Source organism: Lutjanus erythropterus, chromosome 18, assembly GCF_056507025.1.
Source record: "Lutjanus erythropterus isolate fLutEry1 chromosome 18, fLutEry1.hap2, whole genome shotgun sequence".
NCBI classification, from domain to species: domain Eukaryota; kingdom Metazoa; phylum Chordata; class Actinopteri; order Lutjaniformes; family Lutjanidae; genus Lutjanus; species Lutjanus erythropterus.
Genome location: NC_139334.1, coordinates 37558963 through 37582260, shown reverse-complemented (window position 1 = coordinate 37582260; position 23298 = coordinate 37558963). Strand labels below are relative to the sequence as shown.

At 39.5% G+C, this 23298-nt stretch overlaps 1 protein-coding gene and 1 pseudogene across 1 annotated transcript in view; one reads left to right on the top strand and one right to left on the bottom strand.

The window, feature by feature from the left end:
• Positions 1 to 7749: 7749 nt before the first annotated feature.
• LOC146311425 (E3 SUMO-protein ligase ZBED1-like) lies at positions 7750 to 9661 on the bottom strand (annotated as a pseudogene).
• A 999-nt stretch (positions 9662 to 10660) lies between these two features.
• The window catches only part of LOC146311424 (isthmin-2-like), a 44269-nt gene continuing 31631 nt past the window's right edge, over positions 10661 to 23298 (top strand). The window contains exons 1-2 of the mRNA XM_084742707.1: positions 10661 to 11197; positions 18561 to 18806. Coding sequence (XP_084598833.1) covers positions 11057 to 11197; positions 18561 to 18806 — 387 coding nt within the window. The 5' untranslated portion in view covers positions 10661 to 11056. The remainder of the gene's footprint in view (positions 11198 to 18560; positions 18807 to 23298) is intronic.

Here is a 23298-nt window from a genome sequence, read left to right as displayed (position 1 = left end):
ACCAAAGCACACTGGCTTCTCCTTCCTTGGGATGTACAGCAGGTAAGTATTTTATCGTGAAAGAGTGAGTACTGCTAAAACTATGTTGTATTAGACTGCGTGGATTTTAGCTTAGGGTACCATCTTAACGGTGAATGATTAATTCAATTTGAATATTCTGTCCTGTAACTTTGACTTTACTCATAACTTGTGACATTGTACTTTTACTGCAGACTTCTCTTGGCAGCTTTGCACTTTAATAACAATGGCAGCAGAGAGGTTGCTCGGACCAGTGATGGTGACACGTGCTATGCAGTTCGCTACCCAAGGTTTCACAAAGGCAACTGTGTAGTCCGTCCTGTCAAGGAAAAGCCATCCTACGGTTAGTAGTTCCAGTAAGTTCCTAAATATGCTTATGTGTGCTAGTCCATAAGTCAATAACAGTGGAAGTGAATGTGATCTAAAATTATGTTTTCTTTCCCCAGAATATGCTTCAGCCCTCATGGAGTCTCTGAGAGTGGAATACTCCAGGTCACCACAGGTTCTGCGAGAGCACAGTTCAGTCTTGTCCTCCTCTGCACCTGCTCCCCTTTCCTGATCCCTCCAGAAGATGAGCAAGGATGAGGCTGTGGGGGCATACCTTGCACAACATTCCCGATTTAACACGGGGCATTAATACGACACCTGCACAGAGGCCTATCACACTCAAAGTACACACACCTTGTGATATTCTCTAAATTTTGATATCGATCCAGTTGCACGTGTTTTATAAATAACATTTATAATTGAGGATTGAGACAACACTAGTTGAAAGTTTGCACAGTTGAGTGCTCTCTATTTTTACATGGGTCAGAGGGCATATTTTTCTTTTAATATATTTACATTTGGCACATCTGCATATATATTTTAGTTGCAATATTGGGTTAGATTGGTTTTCACACTTGATTTATATATGCTGTACCGAATGTGCCTAATTCTCTTCACTTTAATTCATGAAAATACATAAGTAATTATTTATGAAGGACATGTTTATTATCAGTCTTAGGCTATGTACAGCACTTTGTTTTCAGCTGTGGTTGTTTTTAAAGTGCTTTATAAATAAAGTTGAGTTGAGTTGAGTACTGTTGCTTGCAGGCCTAACCATAAATTCAGCTCTGCTTGTTATATAAATGTTCTACTCTAACATATTTTCTTACAGAGACACTTTGTGATTGTGATTTGTTTTTATTCATTGTCACCCAAATGAGGCCATTCAAAACCTTTATAAACCCCTCCTTCCTCTGGAAATTGCTGTCTAATGGCAGACACAACACAAGCTGGTATGGGCCTTCTGATGTGCCTGCCCAGAATGCCATAGGCCCAGCGGACAATCTGCCTGTATGCAGTGTAGCAGTATTGCCTGGAAATAGGGACAAAATATCAGTATATCAGTATATCAGTATCAGTCATATACTAATGGTATGAAAAAGTGTGACACAGGTAATCATATGTTTGCACTTTATATTGTATATGTTTAGATTTTATGTATTTGTACTACTGTGCTGAGCCATATGTAATGGGATTTTGTTCTACATTTGTGTACTCAATGACAATAAAAGTCTGTCTAAGTTACTGTCTACCTAAATATTGGCCACTTTAACTTATTAGCTGTTTGCAGTCACTGGCTAATTATGATAACCTGTACAATCCAATTCAATGCTATATAGCAGCTCGGCTGTACATTCTACATTTATTAAGTTTATATATGTTCAGTGTATGTTAACTTTGCAGAGAAGGTGATAATTCTACTTTATTACTGAGGCTGTACTCAAATGATGGTGGTGTATTAGACTGCCTTATATTGACAGTGTGTTCCTATTATTTTGCCCTTATCATATGATAATAGAGTGAACCAAATATTAAGAACACCTTTCAACATACTGTACCCTTATACACCACCACCATCCACTAAAATCTCAGTATTAAACATACAGTAGGAATAAGTGAAAAAACTAAGAATAATAAATTATTTGTACCCTAAACATACTCATGTGTGTTGGCCTGGAGAGGTCCATGCTCCTGCCTGAAGTGCATGTAGGCTATCTGCAGCACGTATGGGTTGAGACAGCATGCCTCGAACCCTGGGTGCTGTGTGACACACTGCACTTCCAGCCTGGGGGTGACGCTGTCCACTAACGCCCAGTAGGCATCTACCTCCCTGCAGCACATACTCTCCTCAGCTGTGGTCATGGCCTCGCATTTCCCGCACAAGCACCTATCAAACAAAAGGTTTATCAGGGAAATGCGCTCTCTCTCTTTCTCTTTCTCTCTCTCTCTCCCTGTAATGGTAAAGCGATATAGCACGTAGTATGGACAGATGACGACAATGAGACAGGAGCTTAGTAGTTTATGGTAAGTATCAATACTGCTGCTGGTATTAGATGATCAATACTATTTTATTGCCGGATTCATGATAGTATTCTGAACGATATTGTGACGTGAGCACAGTATTATTGTCCTCAGCTAACGTGTATAAGCTAGCACCGGTCTCTCACCAGGACACCTGCCCTACTCTCCACTGATTCTCTTGACACCACAGCTCAATCTCCCTCCTTTGGCCAGTCATTCTCCCCCTGGTCTCTCCCTGCTCTCTGGGACGCACAACAGGCTCATAATTGTAGGGCTGTGGCCCGTCATAAGAGTAGTTCTGAACGTTAAAAGTCTCCTCCGTGTCGGAATTGTGATTGCGATCTATCGTTTTCCTATTGTTCAAGTAGACCGGTCTCCCTCCCGTTACGTCACTTCCAGTCAAGCATTTTCAGATGCGGAAGTAAAAATTTGTCAATAAATGACCCCCAAAACCTAAAAAATGTATGTATAAGTATATTTTTAGTAAAAAACGAACTCCTACATTATTTTTCTAAACTTTGGTTAAAAGTGGGCTCTAACCTGCAATCTGCTCTTTAAGCAATTTATAGTTGTTCATTTAATAAACCTGTCTTATCTTCTCTTTTGTATATTACCATTGTTCTTAAATAAAGCAAAAGTAATGTAATAGAAAAATTGCAGAACACGCAATGTTTCTTGTCTGATTAGTCACTTAATCACCAGAATAATCAATAGATTATGCTTTTATTTTACTGGTCCGGTCCACTTGGCATCAAATTGGGCTAAATGTGGCCCCTGAACCAAAATGAGTTTGACACCCCTGCCCTAGCACTATCAAAATGCATGAAATTTCCTCCAACTGTACATGCAATCTGTCTGTCAAATGCTGAAGATATCAGCAATGCACCTGCATCCCGTCCTCGTTTGGTCACGCCCACCACTGGGCATACACAGTGCACACCGGGCCAGTAACACACACAGTTCATGGACCATGGCAGCAACGTCAGCACAAGGGCTTGGTGGGCGGAAAAGACGTAAAGATTTATGGATATACTTATACACATAATCCAACAGAAAATAAAACGGATGGGAAAGTCTAGGCTAGCGCTATCAAACTAATAAGGAATCTGGTTATTATACAAAAGTGTTAAGAGAGTTAACTGTTGCTTTATGAATTGCAACACAACTTGTCAACCTCAATTACAATTTCCTATATCTGTATTAATTTAATGTTTTAAAGTCAACATTTTTTCGACTAAAATTAATGACTGAAACTATCAAGAATAGAAATGACTAAAATCTGACTAAAACTAATAAGCATTCTGTCCAAAAGACTAAGACTAAATCAAAAATGGCTGCCAAAAACAACACTGACCTGTTAGAAGTCAACATCTGGGCTCTTCACCTGTGCTAGCATACCCGGTCAGGGTTTAACAACTTATGTTACTAACCCTGCATGTCAAATTTATAAAATAGCTATTTTTTTATATATATATTTGCTTAAAGTGAGCTTACCCAAAGACCAGTTATGGCTGACATTAAGTAGCGGCTCCATCTCCCACGCTTGCTCTCAGTTCCGTTGGCACCAATTGGATAACGTGCAATGTATTGATTCATAGCCGACCTATCACCGACTTTGAAAAGGAGCACATAAACCAACTCTCTGGCAAACCATGTCCCTGCTATGGGCCGATGCTTCTTAGATGCACGATCTGAGGCCGACGTCAGCGAGACGTACGTGTGCTATCTGGGATGGATTTACTTTCAACAGTTGGCTGTAGCAAAAACCGCCCCTCACTGAAGAAAGACACCAAAATCTCCTGAAGATCCATCTGCAGCCTCACACCAAGTGAGTGAGAGCTTTTTAAGAGTTTTGCTTTTTAACTTGGAGTGATCATTAACTTTATTAAACTGACTATATTTAACATTGAAGCATGCACAGTACAAGTCATACAACACACACAGCAGCAGCCTCTGAATGCAAACAGAATGTAGAGTCTGTCTCAGCTCAATATCATGACTTTAAAACCCCACATGACTTGTTCTAAAGCAGTGTTTCCCAATCCTGGTCCTCAGGGCCCACTGTCCTGTCCTGAGGACCAGGATTGGGAAACACTATTCTAAAGAGTTTAATTAGTTTAAAATTAGGGCTGTCAGTTTAACGCGTTAATTAGATTAATTAATTACGCTGCAAATTAACGCGCTATAAAAATTAACGCAATTTATCATGAGTGGCAAGTCAATGCACAAGCATTTTAAATTTGGCCCATTGAGTGACCCGTAGGCTGCAGTGGCACGTCACTTCCTACCTGCGCCACTAGTCAAAAGCAGGGTGACAACAGACATGGACGCGACACAGGAGAGCGAGGCAAGCTTACTTGGACCTTTGAACGGCAAGTTTATTCATAAAAAGAACAAAGACGGGACTGTTAACAAGAACACAGTGATTTGTATCTTGTGTAAAAAAGAATTTTCCTATCACCGAAGCAGCTCCAGCCTGAATTACCATTTAAACGCTAAACATGTCCGGACAAGTTCCACTGTTAAAGTTGCTGCTAGTGCTGCTAGTGCTGCTAGTGCTACCGTGAGCTCACTCCGCCAACCCACGCTTGCTGAGTTAGGAAAACGAATGAGCAAAGCCACAACAGAAAAACTGACAAACTCAATCACAAAGTGGGTTGCTGCTGATTGCAGGCCAATTTCAATCGTGGAAGACGAGGGCCTAAAGGAGGCGTTTCAGATAGCGTCATCTGATTCTAATTTCCAGCTATCGTCGAGAACTACGGTGATGAAAAGAATTCACCAGCTGTACAGTGATGAGAGGACCGCAAAAGAAGAGTTGTTGGCAGGGGCCTGCCATGTCACCCTATGAGATGAACTGATAATAGGTGAGGTGATTTTGAGACAAACAGAGATTATGACTGGAGATACCCTTTTAAAAGAAATGCCTGTTGGCATCTTGCTATTGATGTTGCCTTATTTAGAGGCATGTTATACTATTATTCATTTTGAATTGCTGTATTGAGTCAGCTTTAGTATTCATTTTGATTGAGAGTCTGCTTATGTGCCTATTTGAGACTCAGCCTTATTTAATTTCTGAATTTTATTTATTTTATTTAATTGTATTTGTATTGCATTTTTTTGGTTTGGTTTGCTGATGTGCTTGACCTTTTTTCTTTTGAATTTCATTTATGAAGCACACTTTACCAATAAAAATGTGGATTTCAAATCTTCTCTTCTTGGTGTATTCAATTGATTAGTCATGCACTACAATTTTGTAATGTCCTAGAATTCAAATTCTTTATTTGGGGACCTTTAGCAGATATGAGATTAAATGTGATTAATTAGATTAATTAAGTACAAATCCTGTAATTAATTAGATAATTTTTTTTAATCGTCTGACAGCACTATTTAAAATATGAATAATTGTAAAATATCTTTTCCATGAGGCTATTCGGTCAGATAGTGACAGATCACAGGCAGAGCTTGGTATTTCATCCTTGCATGCAGCTGTAACAAAGGCAAAGCATGTACAATGTTCAGTATAATGTTGATCAATGTTTAATGACATTGTTCTGCCTCAAATATTATTAATACCACCTGTTCCTAGGATAGGTCATTTTTGGGAAAATATTAATCCCCACTTCTCATCACATCTTAACATGACATAGGCTGACATTTTTGCCCGCTCCCTCAATGTTCAACCCAAGCCGGCGCCCATGGCTGTCACCATAATATTATTATGTCACTAATACCAGCAGCACCAAAGTAAAACAATGACTGAAAAGTGTCTGCCTTTTTATGATTTTTTTTTCCAGCTGACTCTATGTAAAGTTATTGGACCAGATGACAATTAAACATCTGGTGTCCTCCTGTCCCATCTCCTCCCACGGCTCTTTTTTTTTTGTGTGTGTGTTATTTTTCCCTCTTTCAGCTCTAAAGATATCCTGTCATAATTTCCCTCTAATTCCCTGCAAATGTTTTCACGCTAGAACTGCACAATGGTTCAGTTTGATCCGGATCAAGACCACCTTTTTTATGCAGGACCAAAATCCAGCTTTTTGGTCTCTGAACCAGAGCAAGTTTCACACCTGTAAGTTTAGTGTGGATCAAACTGAAGAGTGTGAAAGTCTGGATCAAATGAGGTAGGTGAAAACACCCTTAGACAGACTAAAGATCTTGAACCTGACAGTATCCATCCCATAGTGCTTGATTGTTGTTGTCAATTCTATATATACTGCTTGCATGTCTATGCAAATAAAGGTATCTGTAAAATTGATTAGTAAATGATTAAAAAGTACAAAATTGTTCAAATGGTTCATAATCCTACAACAGTAACAAATATAGTGCTGGTTAAAATCAGGATTTCTTTCTCATCTCCCGTGTCTGCTTTTTCAGTTTGCTTGATTTAGGCTACTACAGGAAGTTTTGTCGATTTTGGAGACCCTTGTGGGCAAAAGCTGCAGTGTTTCCAATACCATTACCACAAAATACTATAATGTCAAAAATACAATTATGGAAATAAAAATCCCCTGCTTCATTTTAACTGGCTAACAAACTACCTGTTATAGCTTTGTCTAGGAAAATGAAGGCTCATTTTGTCTAATTTCCCAAAGAAACTGACTCGGTGGCAGACATCACAGGCTCATTTCTGCTCAACATTAGATGCACATAGAAGAAGAAGATGTTTTAAAGATGCTGAAGTATTGTAAATAATGTTTGTCATCAAAAAGAGTCTCTGTCCAAATGTCATGATGTATTTCATGGTGTGCAGACCACTTCTATCTACAATAGTGCCTCTGCTTTTTTTTTCTTTCTCAAAAGGTACGTTATTACTAGTGCTGTCAAAAAATTTAAAAAATTGAGATCAATTAATTATGATCTGTAATTAATTGATCTAATTAATCTCTTTTTTAATCTTACCTAAAAATTGCTGAGAAAAGCCCTCAACTTGAGATATTTTCATTTAAATTTATTACATTATTGTGGCAGATCAAAAGACTGATATATAACAATTTACATTTACATTCTGCTGTACTTGAAACTAGTCCCAAGTGCTGCCTGCAACCTTTAGTTTCGACCACCAGGGGGGAATATTGCTGTGTTCTTTTGTCAATCTCCAAATAATTAGAAAATAAAAATAAAACATCAGGTCCATATAAAGTGCTGTAAGTTAACATATCAAAAACAGTAAGAACACTTTTCTGAGCAATACAAGTATTGAACACTGAACTTCAGATAATATAAAACAAAAAAAAAACAGACCCATCAATCCCAGTGCTGTAAGTTAGCACATCAAAAACAACCTTGTTCATCATCACAAAATAAAGTGCTGAAATAACATCAAGCAATCACTTCTAGTAGACTACAGAGGACATAGCAGCTATGCTGACCTCATGCCTCTTATTTCTTCTTCTTCAGCCAGTCACTGAGACAGACCAGCTTGGTCACATTTTCTGGGAGCAAGGCTGCCCTTTTCTTTTGTACTATGTGGCCTGCAAGGCTAACAGTCTTTCACAAGGTACAGAGGTTGCTGAGGAGGCCAGGTACTTGCATGCTAGAGCTGACAGCTTTTCATAGGCTCCTGAGTGAGCATACCACCACTGCAGGGGACAGTCATCAATACTGATGCTGGGCTCTGCTCTGTAGAGCTGCAGCTCTGCAGACTCCATTCCATCTTCTTCTGAGTCAGAGTCAGTCCTCCTCTTCCTTTGAGCTGGTTCATCATCCTCTGTGGAGGGCTGGAGAGTAGCTGCTCTTCTGGGCTCTGCTGCTTGGAGCATGTTCTCCAGACTGGTCCACACCTGAATGTATGAATAAATAAATAGATTGACGGGTGGAGGAATAAATGGATAGATGGATGGGTGGATGAAGTGCAGTAGGCAGTTTTATTTTATTTTTGTTTTATTTTATTTTATTTTGTGAAGCACTTTGTGTTGCATTTCTTATGTGTGAAAAGTGTTATATAAATAAAGTTTGATTTGATTCGATAAATTGGACTCATTAGTCCAGATTATACTTATAGTCTTTACCTGTTTCCTCTTTTCTCTTGGAAAACATTTCAAATCCTTAAAATGTGGATACAGTGCTGTGGCCACCTTGAACCATGTCTCGTTGGCATCAGCTCGCCATGCTGCCAGGTCCCACTGGAAGGCATTCTTTAACTTTACCATGTAGGCTGGATCATCATCAGTGTTGTCCATGACACGGTCCAGATGGCGAAAAGCAGGCAGTACTACAGAGCAAGAGACGTAGGCCTCAGCACCCAGCAGCTCAGTCACATACCTGCAGAGGTGGATAAGTTTGGAAAATGAACTTACCTGGATATTTAAATTAAAGTGTAACTAATTTCCAATTTAATTCTCCTTAAAAGTGACTACCTAATGTTCATTCATTTTTGGATTACACATGTGACAGTAGTTTATTTCATTAAAATGGACAGGTGTTTATTTGGGCTTACCTGCATGGTTCAAGCAGGACCTCCAGCCTCTGCACTTTCCCCCACTCAGCTTCGGTTGGCATGACCAATCTGTGGTTGTTCTGTTGGTCCAACGTAGCCTGGACAGCTTCTCGGTTGCATAGGAGGTGTGAGACCATTGCAAGTGTCAAATTCCACCTGGTCGGTACATCTTGTATAAGCTGTTCGCTCTTTTTTCCAAGTGCTACTTGTTGCTGGTTAAGCTCTGTGGTACTTGCAGGGCTTTGTTTAAAATGGCCAACAATCTTGCGACACTTTGCTAATACACCAGCAAACCCACTGCTTTCGCTGCAGACCGTGATGGTCCTCTGGAGAATGTGAGCATTGCAGGCGATGTGCTCATATGGAAGGGCTCTCATAGCAGCCAGCATGTTTGCTGCGCTGTCTGTATCGATGGTGGACATCTTGTTTTCAATTCCCCAGTCATTTGCCACCTTGAGGAACTGTTCGGCGCATTTATCAGCAAAGTGCCTGGTTTCTATTTTTTATAATGGTCAGTGCAAATGAATTAAGGTTCCACTGACCATCAATAAAGTGTCTGGTCACCCCCAAAAAGCTGTGGTTGCCAGCTGAGGTCCAGTGATCTCCGGTTATAGCAACATAGTTGGGCGAATCCTCCACCAAAATCTCAAGTCTGTTTTTCTTTTCACCATCGTACATCTTGCTGATTTTGGTCGTCACTGTAGTCCTGCATGGTGGCTTGTATGATGGGTCATTGGATGCAGTTTGCAACATCTCTGTTAACCCCTCGTCTTCCACTATGTTTATCGGCCTGCACTTCATCGCTATCCACTTTGCAAGAACATTCGTCAGCCTGTCGGTCGCAGACTTGCTCATAAGTGGGGTGTTCTCCTTGAGTTTAGTTTAGTTATGGCTCACTAAATTGCTAATGTCTTCGCTGCTTTAGCTGTGGCTGCACTTGCGACTGGGTGGTTTGCGTTGATGTGGTAGGCTAAACTTGAGCTGCTTTGGTGGTAAGCAAACTCCTTACAAAGAAGGCATATCACTCTACCTTTATCAATGGTGCCGTCAGGGTGTTTTTGAAATGTAAATTTCCCATTCATTGGACCAGCAACTCTCACATGCTCCTCCATTTTCACGTCTCCTCTCCGCTCCTCACCGCTCCTCACCTTGCAGTCCCAACTACAATGGGAGCCTATCAGCTTATGCGAAACAAGCCCAAACACAATGACAGCCAATCAATGTCCACTTCAGGGTGTGATTGACCATTGTTTTCCACCCCCAATAACTTAAGCGCAAGAAGCCCAACACATAAAAATGGATTTTATAAAAAGGCAATTCGCACACAGAAAAAGTAAAGTTAGGGATTAAAAATTAGATTAACGCGATTAAAAAACAATGCGCTAAATATGATTGTATTTAATTAATCGCAATTAATGTGATAATTTGACACCCCTAGTTATTAAAACCTACTACAATATCACCATACTTGTTGTGGTCAGAAACTTGACTCTACACAGGGCCCTCTAGTGAATGTATTGTGTAACATCCATGCTAACTTAAAGGATGCATGGAAGTATGTAGGCAATGATGGCTGTATTGTTTAAAACTTATATTTCTGTAAGTAAATGCAGCATAAATAAGCCTTTAGAATGACCATGTAAAAAAAGCAGATCTACTCCTGGATGGTATCATTTGCTCATGTAGGTCAGATCATCAGTATTAAATTATGACAGTTTTTAGCCTGTTACAAACTTCCTGTAGCAGCTTTGCAGTACATGTTGCAGTGGCAAACTCTCCCTCCACCGCGTCATCCACGGCGGGGTGGGGGAGGGAGTGGGTGGGTGGGGCTCGAGGTCGTTCCTTTTAAACCAATACTACAAACTGGATTGCAACCAGAGGAGTCAATGTCACTTGCGCAGAAGAGGACTTCGGAACCTCGTCGACGTGGTTTAGTCTCCACACCGGCTGGAAGTTGCATTAGATCTCGGAAAATTGTTCCACCTCGGCGCGTTAACGGAAACGGCGGTTTGGTTTTGATATTGGTGCATGAAATGAAGTTTCCAACATCAGAGAGCGAGTGTCTGGGATTAGTAGAAGCACAGCGCAAGCGACGGAGCAGCAGAGCAGAGGAAGCTCACGGAGAACACGCACATGTGTATCGCTTTCTGTTTTCTCTTCCTCTCTGCTCCCTGATATGGTGTGAGCACTTCTTCTTACATCTGTGAACACGGGCTAAAAGATTCTTTGGGCAAAGACCAGCGCAGAGTCATGGTGAAGATGCAGTGGAGGGAAGTGTCGCATCTGCGGCTGTTGATCTTCACGGTGATGTCGGTGTCAGTTAACGGCTTTCCCACGAACTTTAAGAGAACTTCAGTCCGGGATAGAAACATTACTGCGCCTGTAACGGAGGTAAACGACTCTACTATCCTGCATGCTGCCTAGGTTTTTAGCGTGCGGGTCATTGAAATGCAACACATTTTGGCGAGGCAGAGATTAGAATGGTGCTTTTGACAATCAACTTACGTTTTTATTTAAAACTTTTGTCTTGTAGTATGCATACATATTCATAAATTCTTGATGTTGAATAAAATAACCAATTTATCATTAAGCCTTGTAAGTTTTGATGTATTTATTGTGATGTGAGTTTTTATTCTATACGCAGGCTTAATGTAATTCCTTTTAACTAAACAAAATTGTTTTGAAGCCTGCTACCTTTCTTGTGCCAGTAACCGCACACTGTGCCATCCTGAGAGTAGCATTATACTTCCTCTGATCCACAATCTTCTGTCTATCTTAAAAAACACAAACCCTTCCTATGGTTCTGTTTGTCTTTTTCTCTTTTGCTTACTTGCATCAGTATTAATCCATTATCTGCTCCTCATTTGTAAGTTTGACCATGTTAAACAGTGATTTACTGAAGGCTAAAAATCAGGCCATATTCCACTTTCTTCCTTGTTTTTCCTGCTTTTTCCACTCCCAACATACAGTTACTTTGTATGTAGACTTATCATTAGATTTTAGTTTTAATTCACTTTAAATTAATGTAATCCAGACACCACAGAGACACACAGAGAAGACTGAATAGGCTGATGTCTGAAGTAGGTCTAAATGATTTTGATAACATCATGATACAATTTTGCCTGGAACTGAAAAGAAGAAAAATGTGCTTACTGAAGTCTGTAGAGTATGATTTGTAAGCCACCTCTGTTCATTCTGCCACATCCATGTGAACTGCATTGAGCCAAAAATGTAACTGTAAGTCCTGCCGCATCACTGGTTATGTGGTTACTGGGGTTGGCTGGTCTTTGTTTTGTCCAATGCTGGTGCTAAAATAATGGTACCGGTCCCTTAACTGTACCTGAATCGATAAATCAAAAAGGAAGCACAGAATGACGGTTGATGACATTAAAGAATGGCTTTTTTCATTCCTAAGTCAAATTTGAACTTGAAATTGAACAATATATTAACTAACAATGGTTAAGTTGTTTAGAACAGTTCCACACAGAAGAATATTTAACAAATTTACATAATAAACCTAAGCCAACTGCAGTGGTTTAACACTAAACAATAGTTACAGTAACAGCACAATAAATTTTTTGTTGGTATTTTGCAAACTACAGCTTTAAACTTAAGCAATTCTTTTGGAGAAATATTAGCTAACCCGAGGAAAGGCTGCTGTCATCAACATCAGCCTTCTCTCCATCAAAGATATAAGTCACTGGAGTTTCATAAGAAAACAGTGTTGCAGAATGTCCAAAACAATTGACGTGACAGTTTTCAAACTGACAGCCCCATATATTTGCTCACACAGTTCAGATGGTCTGCACGTGCATGAGAACGTGGCTCCAAGCTAAAGATCTTCAGTGAGGATTTAGGCTAAAAACATGGTACAAATGCTGTCTTTCAAGTAAACTTGGCATTTTAGGGCTTTAATGTTTTTTGTTGTTGTTGATTTTTTATGTTTCAAAACACAACACAAGGGTGAGTAGATAATAACTGAATTTTCATTTTTGGGTGAACTATCCCACATGCAAATGTTTTTAAACAATTGTTGCACATCCCACTTGGTATGGGAATGCTTTCCCATAAAATAAGGCCACACTTCAGACCATTTATCTCAGCTTTTTAAGCATCTTTATGGGAGCAACAGGCTAACCGAAGGCTAATGTCACATCACCTGCTGCTAGAATCATGTAGAGTGAGTGTTATAGCTTAGGTGTGTAGGACAGTGACTTTATTGTATGATTTTTTATTCTAATATAATATATTTGATTAACAAGACATTTTATGACCACCCAGTTCAGCATGATGATAGACGTCTCTGTCTTTCTTTGTCAGTTCTGCTACCACATGCTCTATATGATTGTGTGTGTGTGTGTGTGTGTGTGTGTGTGTGTGTGTGTGTGTGTGTGTGTGTGTGTGTTGGTGTTTATATGTGGATACCTAGCTGTGGGGCTGACAAATATAAGCAAAATAACTGATGACAAAACATATTAAGAACTGCATTTAGTGAATTGACAGTTGATGTTCTCATAAACGAGGCTAGCAAAAAAAAGCCTAATTTCCAGTTTACAATTGGGTAGACAAAATTATTAAAATTAAGATCATCAATCATTTCATTCAGTAAATAATGGAATTGTCGCATTAGAATGTCAGAGACCACCAAATTTGGGCTTTTTGGGACATTTTTTTCCTACTGGGATGGATGCCCCCAGACCTCGCTAGCTACTCTTTTTTTCCTACTGGCTGACTAGTGTGTATCCTTGTAAAAAGCCTATACCTCCAAACTGTGTAGTGCAGTGTGGAGTGGAATGTCTCTGGAGTCTGGAATCTCATATAGGTACACAGACCCACTCATGAAGTGAGTTAAATTTGATGTTTAATTTACTAACCAGGGCAGGTAAGACCTTCCACACATGACCAGCAGTAAAACCGCCTTTGCAGGCTGTGCTGTTGTTTTGTGATGGAGAGTGTTACCCAACTAGGCAGAAGTGCTACCCTTAGTGTAACTGCCACAGAATACTGCACTCAGAGTTCCAAGTTTCAACATGACCTCAATTGCTGTTGACTTTTGAAAGTGCAACCAATGACGTAACGGGTGTATGTGATGACGACGCCATAAACATCACATGCAAGCAAGGGAGGGGGAGTGATGGAAGAAGTGTTTCAGAGTTCTGTGAATTCCAGAACACAACATTAAAAACATGCCACTATCTCATCAGGAAAATTAATGCATTACGAAATGTCACCTGTCAGCTAGTGTTACCAGATTTGAGAATATGAACTTTGCTATATTTGATGCCAAAGTTAGCTGTTTGTGTATACCAGACAGGTATACACCGCTGTGCTTTGTCCCTATCTCTGCGTTCTACCCTGCACTGAGCCAATGCAAATTTCTTCTTATCTGATGACAGCTTTAGGTAGCTTGAGGGTGTGTTTTAAGGAGAGGTTATTGTTGGGCATAACTATATGTTAACTACCCTCAGCAACTGCAGTTCTGCGTATATTCCTGTGTTTGGCTGAAAGTGGCTATCCAGTTTGATTTGCATAAATTATTTCATAACAAGAGACTTTCTTATGCTGCAAATTCAGGAGTGAAATGATGTAAGGAAGGGGAGATCTGTGTAGATGTAAGGTATGTTACCTGTTAGACTTGCGTATCCACAAGGCATGGCCAGATTGTTTTTCACCACGTTAGTTGTTTTAACAAAACCAAATCTTAACCATAGAGATGGGTAGTTGTAGAATGCATCATTTAGGTGTACAGATATGCTGATAATTTTCTTATGATATGTTCTGTCAAAGGTCTATAGTTAGCTAGGTTGTATCTTTAAGGTGAGGAAATTGTTGTTTTTTGCCTTGGTAGGTAAATCTAAATAGTTCATTATGTTTCAAACAAAGAAGTTCACACAATGTGATGTCTGGCTATGTTTATCAGATGAGTCAGCATGACAGCTGGAGCAGCTGTAGTGTTTGTATCTGTGTGTTTATTGTGATTCAGAAAAACAAGGATTAAACAATTATGATCTATAACATACAAAATGTATAAGACGCTATATTTGACCACATGAGTCCGGCCCAACCTGAGAGAAAAGTTATGTGTGCTTCTGTCAGAGCTGGTTGGATATATCTGTGTGTAATTTTGTGCCCAATAAACTTCTGAAACTCTTTCTGATTGTTTTCGTTGTGGGACAGAGGAGCGAGGATGGGAGGAGGAGATGAGGATTAGGTGGGAGAGGAGAAGAAGGAGGAGCACGGACAGCCACATAAACAGGCTCAGGTGGACCAGTGGAACCTTGAAGTTTCGTGGCTAGACTGGTTCGGTTCACCTCCCCTCTCTACTGCACCATCTCTCTCCCCACTCCTCAGCCAGCAGAGCTGCATAATAATGATGATGATAATAATTCACTATAAAATCCAACACAATTTCAAGATGCCTCAGGTTAAAATATAACCAGTTACATATCTGCATGACATCTGCAGTTCATTTATTGTATTGTTTTTTGCAGGTGATAATGAAAAATAAAATATTTACACATGAAGCTGTTTTGGAGACGTCCTGCTGTCTCCATATATTGCGTGTTCTCGCGCTTCACTCCTGGAAACAGGATATCTGTCTCCTCACTTTGTAAATCTTTTTTCTTTGTTTCCTCCTGGTAAATCTGCTGCTGGCGCACCTGCCTCTTAAAGGTGATGAGAGCTGACTTTCTCATTGGTTTATTGCAAGTTCGGCCTAAACTCAGCTGTGAATTAATGAGCACATTTGGGCACACCTGATAGGTGTATCTCGCTTTGCATTGGTGGCGCAAACGGTGGGGCAGGGCAAAATACCACTGGATATGGTGGATATGGACACACCTTGAATAAATTAAATCCATTGCGCCTCCTGCTTTCCACTTGCGCTTTAGCTCAGCCTAAGATGGGGCCCATTATCTTAATGTTACTGACTGGACTGACTGGATTTGACATGATTTTGAATCATAAATATCAAACATGTTTGGTATACATTAGCTTGGTACTGGTGAAGCTCACCATCTTTGAATCATTTTTATTCACGAAAATAAATCACAAACCACAGTGGGGATGCATAGACTGACTTCCTGTTAAGATATTTCTGTCAGCTGTTAACATTTGCAGAGTAATTAAATCATCATTCTTAAATGAATAATACTTTAAATAATAATTGCTGTAGTTAGATTGCTGCTACATTGCCCTGTAATTACAAGCACGTCTCCCTTGTGTGTGACAAGCTGCAGAGCAAACTGTTTTGTGACCACAGTGAAAATGTTGTTCTTTTTCAATCCTTTGGGACTTTACAATGCTCTGGAGTCACTGGAAATGTTTGGAAAACACAGAAACTCTGTTCAGCCTTGATGTTACAAGAAGCTCTGGTATCCTCCATCAGCTGTACCGCTCTGTGCGCCACAAGCTGAATGTGAAGTTTGCAAACATAGTAGCTAAAACTGTTTGTGAAAAAAAAAATGTTTTCAGCAGATATCGTAGTTACAGCAAGACTGAGCTAGCAAAGCAGTTTAGTGTTTGCATCCGGTATTTATTCAGTTTGGAAAATCCCACAATCTCTAGAAAGGATTAATGTTTGCTTAAATTGTCTGGCTAACTCAACACGGACTAGAAATCTGTTGCTGGTCATTACTAAGGGTTGGCCTACTCGTGGAGTAGTAAGCTAGGAATCCTTACATTGGAGACTACTGATATGACTGATGTTGTTTTTAGAGTTATTAGTTAGACCCCATGTGTTTCCAGACAAATGGAGATAACACTTGCAAAAAGTCTTTTATTTTGAAACTGAACTGTCCCCACAATACATTTTGATAACATCTTTTTGTTTGTTGGTAACTATTGTGTAATTGCAGCACTACACTCAAGGCTTTACTTCAGTGAAGCTTTTGGACCTGACTGCATCACTGTCAAGCTAATTTAATATTGCTTAATTAAAATAAACACCATAGTACAAACAAGGTTCTAAAAGACAAACATTTTTAAAAGAGGAGCAAGTTATATATTCATATTCATATATAAACCCTAGAATTAATTCTGTAGTGCATTTATGATGATAATATGTACAACATCTTTACATCTTTCATGTTGGAACTCATATCCATGTAAATTTATATGGTGTGTGTAGGTCTTTCTTCTGGTTGTGCTCTGGTCTCACAGCTCCACTCTCATCTCTCACTCTGGGCTCTGTGTTTTCGTTAAAGTCAGTGGTTGGATTCATGTTGCTCACAGGGAGCCTCGAAGCATGACTTACTCCAAGGTTGCAATATGAACTTGACGTTTCACACACCAACTGCCACTTTATTATCCAAACTCTGGAACAGGAATGTGAACAGTGAAATATTGAGGACAGAGGGGGGCGTTCAGTGAAAAATCATCAGAGACCTGAAGTAGTAGTTGCTACTGCTTTAACCAAATAATTCTGGATAGACAGTCACCCCTCTCTGCTCCCTCCCAAGAGGTACGCTGAAGCTGATGCCACATTTTACAGAGGGCGTCAAATTCCTGAGCCAGTTCAGATTTAAGTTGTCCGCTTTATTGTAGAATACGCGGTGTGGGATGGGTGTCTCTCAAATGTCCTGCACCCTAGATGAGGTAAAGATGAAACTGTATATTATAATCTATGTATCAGAATATATGCTTTATTTGATGATTGTGTGTAAGCGCTGGATTCTTTGCATCTGTGGGTTTTTAAAGGAACATGACCTAATGCTGTCACAGCACAAATTTGTGCTCAGCTGAAGAGCACACAACTCTATATATACAATGTGCAGATTCTACATTCTTTACGCATACATAATATCTTGAGTTTGATGCAAAAAAAGGCACTAGGAATTTAATTTAAATTCTCTGTAGCTGCTTTTCACTTTTCCTGTCTGCTGGGACAAGAAAGGTGGGACAGAAGACAGAGGATGCTTGGCAACAGTTTTTGGCTCTTGTGAGTCACAGAATTTGACTGATATGATGAGGTTTGGGGTTGATAGCATTTTACACAGTGATAGCATTTCATCAAATCCAATTTTAGTTTTGAGTATTAAATTGGAACCCCACTGAATTCTTAATGAATCTGATTAGGATTTACTTACTACAGCTGCAGGTAACTATAAAACTTCTAAAACTATAAGAACATTTTGTTTGCCAATAATACAAAATGGTTTTAGTGGTAGTCTAATTACTGTTGACAACCCTGAAAATAAGATGAGCAGTCTTAGAAAGGAGATGCTGATTAAACATATGTCACATTAAGATTACAGCACCGAAAAGTGAAAAGTCAAGAAGGCAGATTTTAATGTTGTCGACATTACTCTTTGCTGGTTTAGAGTCTACAGCCATGCTGTGATGCTGTACTTCAGCACAGTAGTGCTTTGAGCTAAATGTTAGCATCAGATGCTAACATGGTGGCAGTAGCAATGCTAACATGCTGAATGTTTAGCATATAATAGTTAAAATGGTCAGCATGTTGGTTTAGCTTGTTAACATGCTAACATCTGCTAATTAGCAGTAAACAAAAAGCACAACTGATAGTAAAGAAAAGTCCAGCATCTATTAGGGATGGGCAATATATGGATCTCATATTGATATTGTGATATGAGGCTTAGATATCATTATATTGTGATGTATATGTCTGGATGACACACATTTAACACACCTCCTCTTTCAGAAATTTCTCAATTTCTTGATATTTCACCCAATATTGTTTCACCTGATATTCCATGCCATATAATCACTGCCTTTCTCTTTTGTCCTCTCTCAGGTCTTAGTGGAGCGTAGTCATAGTGCTCGTCAGACTCTCCAGGAGCTGCAGCAGGAGAACCTGCTGCAGACTCTACCCTCTGGTCCATCTCTCTTCAGGACTAGACACCACTGGTCCCAGCACCATCATCGGAGTGTCCTGCCCCTACCTGAACCTGAGGAGGACCAGGAGCTTTTCATCTTAGACCTGAGGAACTTCCCAGAGCTGGCCAATGCAGACATGGGCTCACAGAACCCCAACATCCAGGTAAGGATGTAGGGAGAAGACTCATCATTGGAAGCAGGTTTAGGTCACTCAGTCATATCATTCCTGAAGTGCAGGTGTTCTGGATTAAACCAGTGATCGTGGGAGGTGGGGGTATAACAGAGTCCTCATCATCACTCTCTGCTCACTTTCTGTCCTCTACACTAGGGGTGTCAAACTCATTTTGGTTCAGGGGCCACATACAGACCAATTTGATGTCAAGTGGACCAGACCAGTGAAATTAAAGCATAATCTGTCGATTATTCTGGCGATTAATTGAATAATCAGATAAGAAATATTGCATTTTTTTCTATTACATTACTTTTGCTTTATTTAAGAACAGTGGTAACATACAAAAGAGAAGATAAGACAGGTCTATTAAATGAACAACTATAAATTGCTAAAGTAAAAATACTCAGTAAAGTAACTTTACTTTTACTGTAGATTTACTTTTACTGTTTTCACTTTACTTTTTACTTTTTTTTCCAAGTACAAAGGTAAAAGTAAAGGTAGTAATGTCTGCAGAAACTACAAACAGGAGATGGAACTAACTCTTTTAACTGAAACAGTCACCAGAATGTTTTATTCACATGTTAAAATCACATTTTTCTTCTGGAGCAGGACGCTCCCAGAACCCCAGAGGACAGGGGACTGGTTTACCAACATGCCACCTTTTTCTCCTCTTATGAGTTTGCAGGTCTGTATTTAGTCATCCAAAAATACCAGTAAGAATACCATTAATGTACAACAAAAGCAATAAAAATGTTGATTTTTCAAAAATGGAAACAATAACATACAAGATCTTTAAATTGTAATTAGTTATTTTTACACTGTGACGTTAGTATTTTTACTTAAGTAAAGAAAATTAGTTCAGTGAATAGTGTTTTATTTATGGCGTCTCGCCACATAAAAAACATCGGCACCACGACATGATTTTTCTATTTTTTTGAGCTGCGCACCTTTTTCGGTCGCATCTAGAAGGTAACTGTTTATTTGCACAACTCTCGTTGTCCGTTATTTCTGATAAAATAATCAAACTCGCGTGATCTTTCACGGGTCTAGGGTTCCCTTCTAGACACGACCCTCTCTGTCTCTCTGTCAAACTAATGACAGCAGACTGTCTGTAAACAGCACAATGTTACACTCTGCAGTGTTTCACACAAAGACTTTATTTGTGTGGACACCCAGGTTTGGTTTGTCACCAATTTTGGCATTTTTATTTTTTAATCAGACCGAGATGACGACGGTATCAGTGATTGATTAGTGATCACAGTGATTACAGTTGTTTAATTTTATAAGTGCATCTGGTTGGTGTCAATGTCATTAACAATCACATTAGTTTCGACTGTTTTAATAAACTCCGTCATTAACAACAGTCTCCTCCACACACAACTTCTCTGCTGCTGTGAAAACTGAATCGCAGGTGGATTAATATGTAGGGAAAAACCCAGAATGTGAGTTAGGTTTAGTCTTTTTGTCTTTATAAAACATCCTGCTGATGAAGAAAGTCAACAGATCAGATACAGACAGGGTCAGAGAATCACACTGACCTCCTCTGTGTGTCTGTACTGTACATGTGTGTATGGAGGAGCTGCACTGACGCAGAGAGGAGAGATGCTGCAGCCCTGTGATAATAAGTTACATCAAAATTTAAATGTCAGCGCTCATCAATACTCTGGTCTTTAATAACCCCCACATGTGAAACACAGTGAGCTGTACAGTTGTTTGGATTTAAACGGATTTTAGTAATTGAATTACTCGAATTACTCCAGGAATGGTTTCAACCCTGAGATTAATGTCTTCTCTGTAATTTTCACACTTTGCAAAGTCATCCCGTGGGCTGGGCTGGACCCTCTGGCAGGCTGGTTTTGGCCCGTGGGCCCTGCTCTACACCATCTATCTCTGTCTTGCTCCATACATCCTATCTTGCTGTACAATTGGCTTTAGTCAGGACAGCAGCTTTAGTAACCATATGCAGGACTTTTAATGGTGGGGTGCTCCAACTTGTCCATGACCCTCAGAGACATGGTTTGGAAAAATAGAAGAAAAAAAAGGAAAAAGTTAAAATATAAAACATATGACAGCAGAATGAAAAACTGAAAAACCACGTCCTGGTGGTGTTAGCTACAAAAAAGTGTTATGACATGTGGAGAAGATTTAAACAGAAATGTTCTTGGGCTCAGTGCCTCTGGAATTTACTGCCTGGTCAACAGAGATACACATACAGTCATGAGTTCAGCACAGACAGAACATATCCTGTTTCGTCTAATATCAAGGCACAGTACATTTGCAAGGGCCAGTTCATGCCACACTTCATCTTTCCATGTTTATTTAAAAAACCCATCAGTAAAAATACTAGCCAACTCTGCACGTGGATGGTTGAGATTACATAAAATAAAAGTCATACAGACAGACAGTGGTCCTACATTAGATCTCTGGGGCATACCCTTCTCAATATTTAAATAATCCAATTGATTGTGATTTAAAAAACACTTAAGGCCAACATGCACTGCAGGCTTCATCTGACAGGTGTCAATAAATGCACATCTGTCTGTTTCAGACAGATATTTTAATGAGATAACTGTTCAGTACCATCAGGATTTGTCATGAAACAAGTTTTCTATCAGTCAGCACTTCACACACGATCCCCGTCCGTCCCTCCTCTTTGCTGTCCCTCTCTAGATCTTCGTAGTTATGATTAATCAATGGGGAGTAATTAAGTATTTAAAAGTACACAAATGGGAGTTGGAGCCTTCACACTTAGAATGGTTATAAGAGATAAAGGAGGCATTATTTAGAACTCACTTTTTGAAAAAGTGAGTGAGCTTGGCACTGTTACTTGTTTGTGGATGCTAGGGGTGGGCGACACCACTAAATTTGCTGTCGATACGATACCAAGTGAGTTAAGACCAGAATCACCAATATCGATACTGATACTTTTTTATTATCAAAGGCGGTTATGTATTTCATGTAGGGGAGAGCAATGTGCCATTATTTATGAGGTGAATGCATTAATAGGTTAAATATGTATATATATATGTATATATATATATATATATATATATATATATATATATATATATATATATATATATATATATATATGTATGTGTGTGTGTGTGTGGCATCAGCTATATATATAAATATATATATATATATATTTATTTATTTAAACACAGTTTCATTCAAATTAAAGAATCTATTCAGACAAAACATATCAGTGGGCTGAATATTTATTTTAATGTCTGATATTTAACTGGTCGGCTAAATAACAGCTATTGGTTGGCAGTAACATTAATCAATGCTGAAGATCCGATTTGACTAAAATATTACTTTAAAGGTCCCATATTATGCCCCTTTCTGAGTTTTTATAAGTCTCAGAGGTCCTCAAAACATGCTTTTGAAGTTTGTTTCTTAAAACACCACTCGGATCATGCAGATCAGCCTCTCGACACTTAGCAGCTTGGTGCTAATCTAAGTTACACAGCATCGCCAGGCAGAGGAGAGAGGCAGCGTCCATAACAACAGAGCTGACAACACAAACCCAGCAGCATGAAGTCACATAAACTGACATGAAAAACAGTCACCAGCATCCAACTTACTATTCTGTTTAGTTAACTGGCTTCATATGAGGCTTAACGTTCAGATTATCTTGACTCTCCCTCAATATTATACTCCAGTGTATGAGCACACAGTAGATGCTACCCATATTAGCCGCGATGCTAATGGCAGGATCGAGCGGCTAAATACACAATAAAGCAGCATAAACATGATAAAACTTACCGCTCCCATGTTTACAGTTGTGTCACAGACAGTCGGTACTGATCCATCCTTGAGCTTCAGTTTTGAAGTGAATGCTGCTTTGTACTGACTGTTGTTGAAGAAGTCGTCCGAGGCAAAATGACTAGCACACACACACACACACACACATACACACACACACACACACACACACACTCACTTTACCAAGTGTTGTGGGGACATTTTGCTTAAAAATAAAATTAATCCACTGAGTCTCCTCTGGGTCAGACGAGGAGAATGGATGAAGACTTCTGTGCTTGTTCCTGCAGGCAACAACAGAGCACTTGCTGTTCTTTGCTTGTGTGCTGGGGATCTGGATGCTGAGACATTCCTTTCTCCTCCCTGCCCCCTTCCTCTTTTCTTTTTCGTGGGGTTTTGTTTTGTGTTTTGACAAAATTATAGCGAACATCCTTCCTACCACACATTTCCAATCACAGCTGTAAAATATCTCCAAATAAAGCTCCTCTTTCGTTCACCCATCACTATGTGTTGGCTCAAGCTGGTCAGAGTGTGTACTGCTGTGCGGGCATGATACACATATTTTTTGAGTGCACACAGACAGCAGTGGAGGAGAAAAGAGCACATTGACTACACACCTCAGTTCTCTTTTATAAAATAAAAGTGGTAAAACTTAGAAGAAAAAGCGAACAGGGTTCGATCCTTTAGACACCAGAATCGATCTTCAAAAACAAGA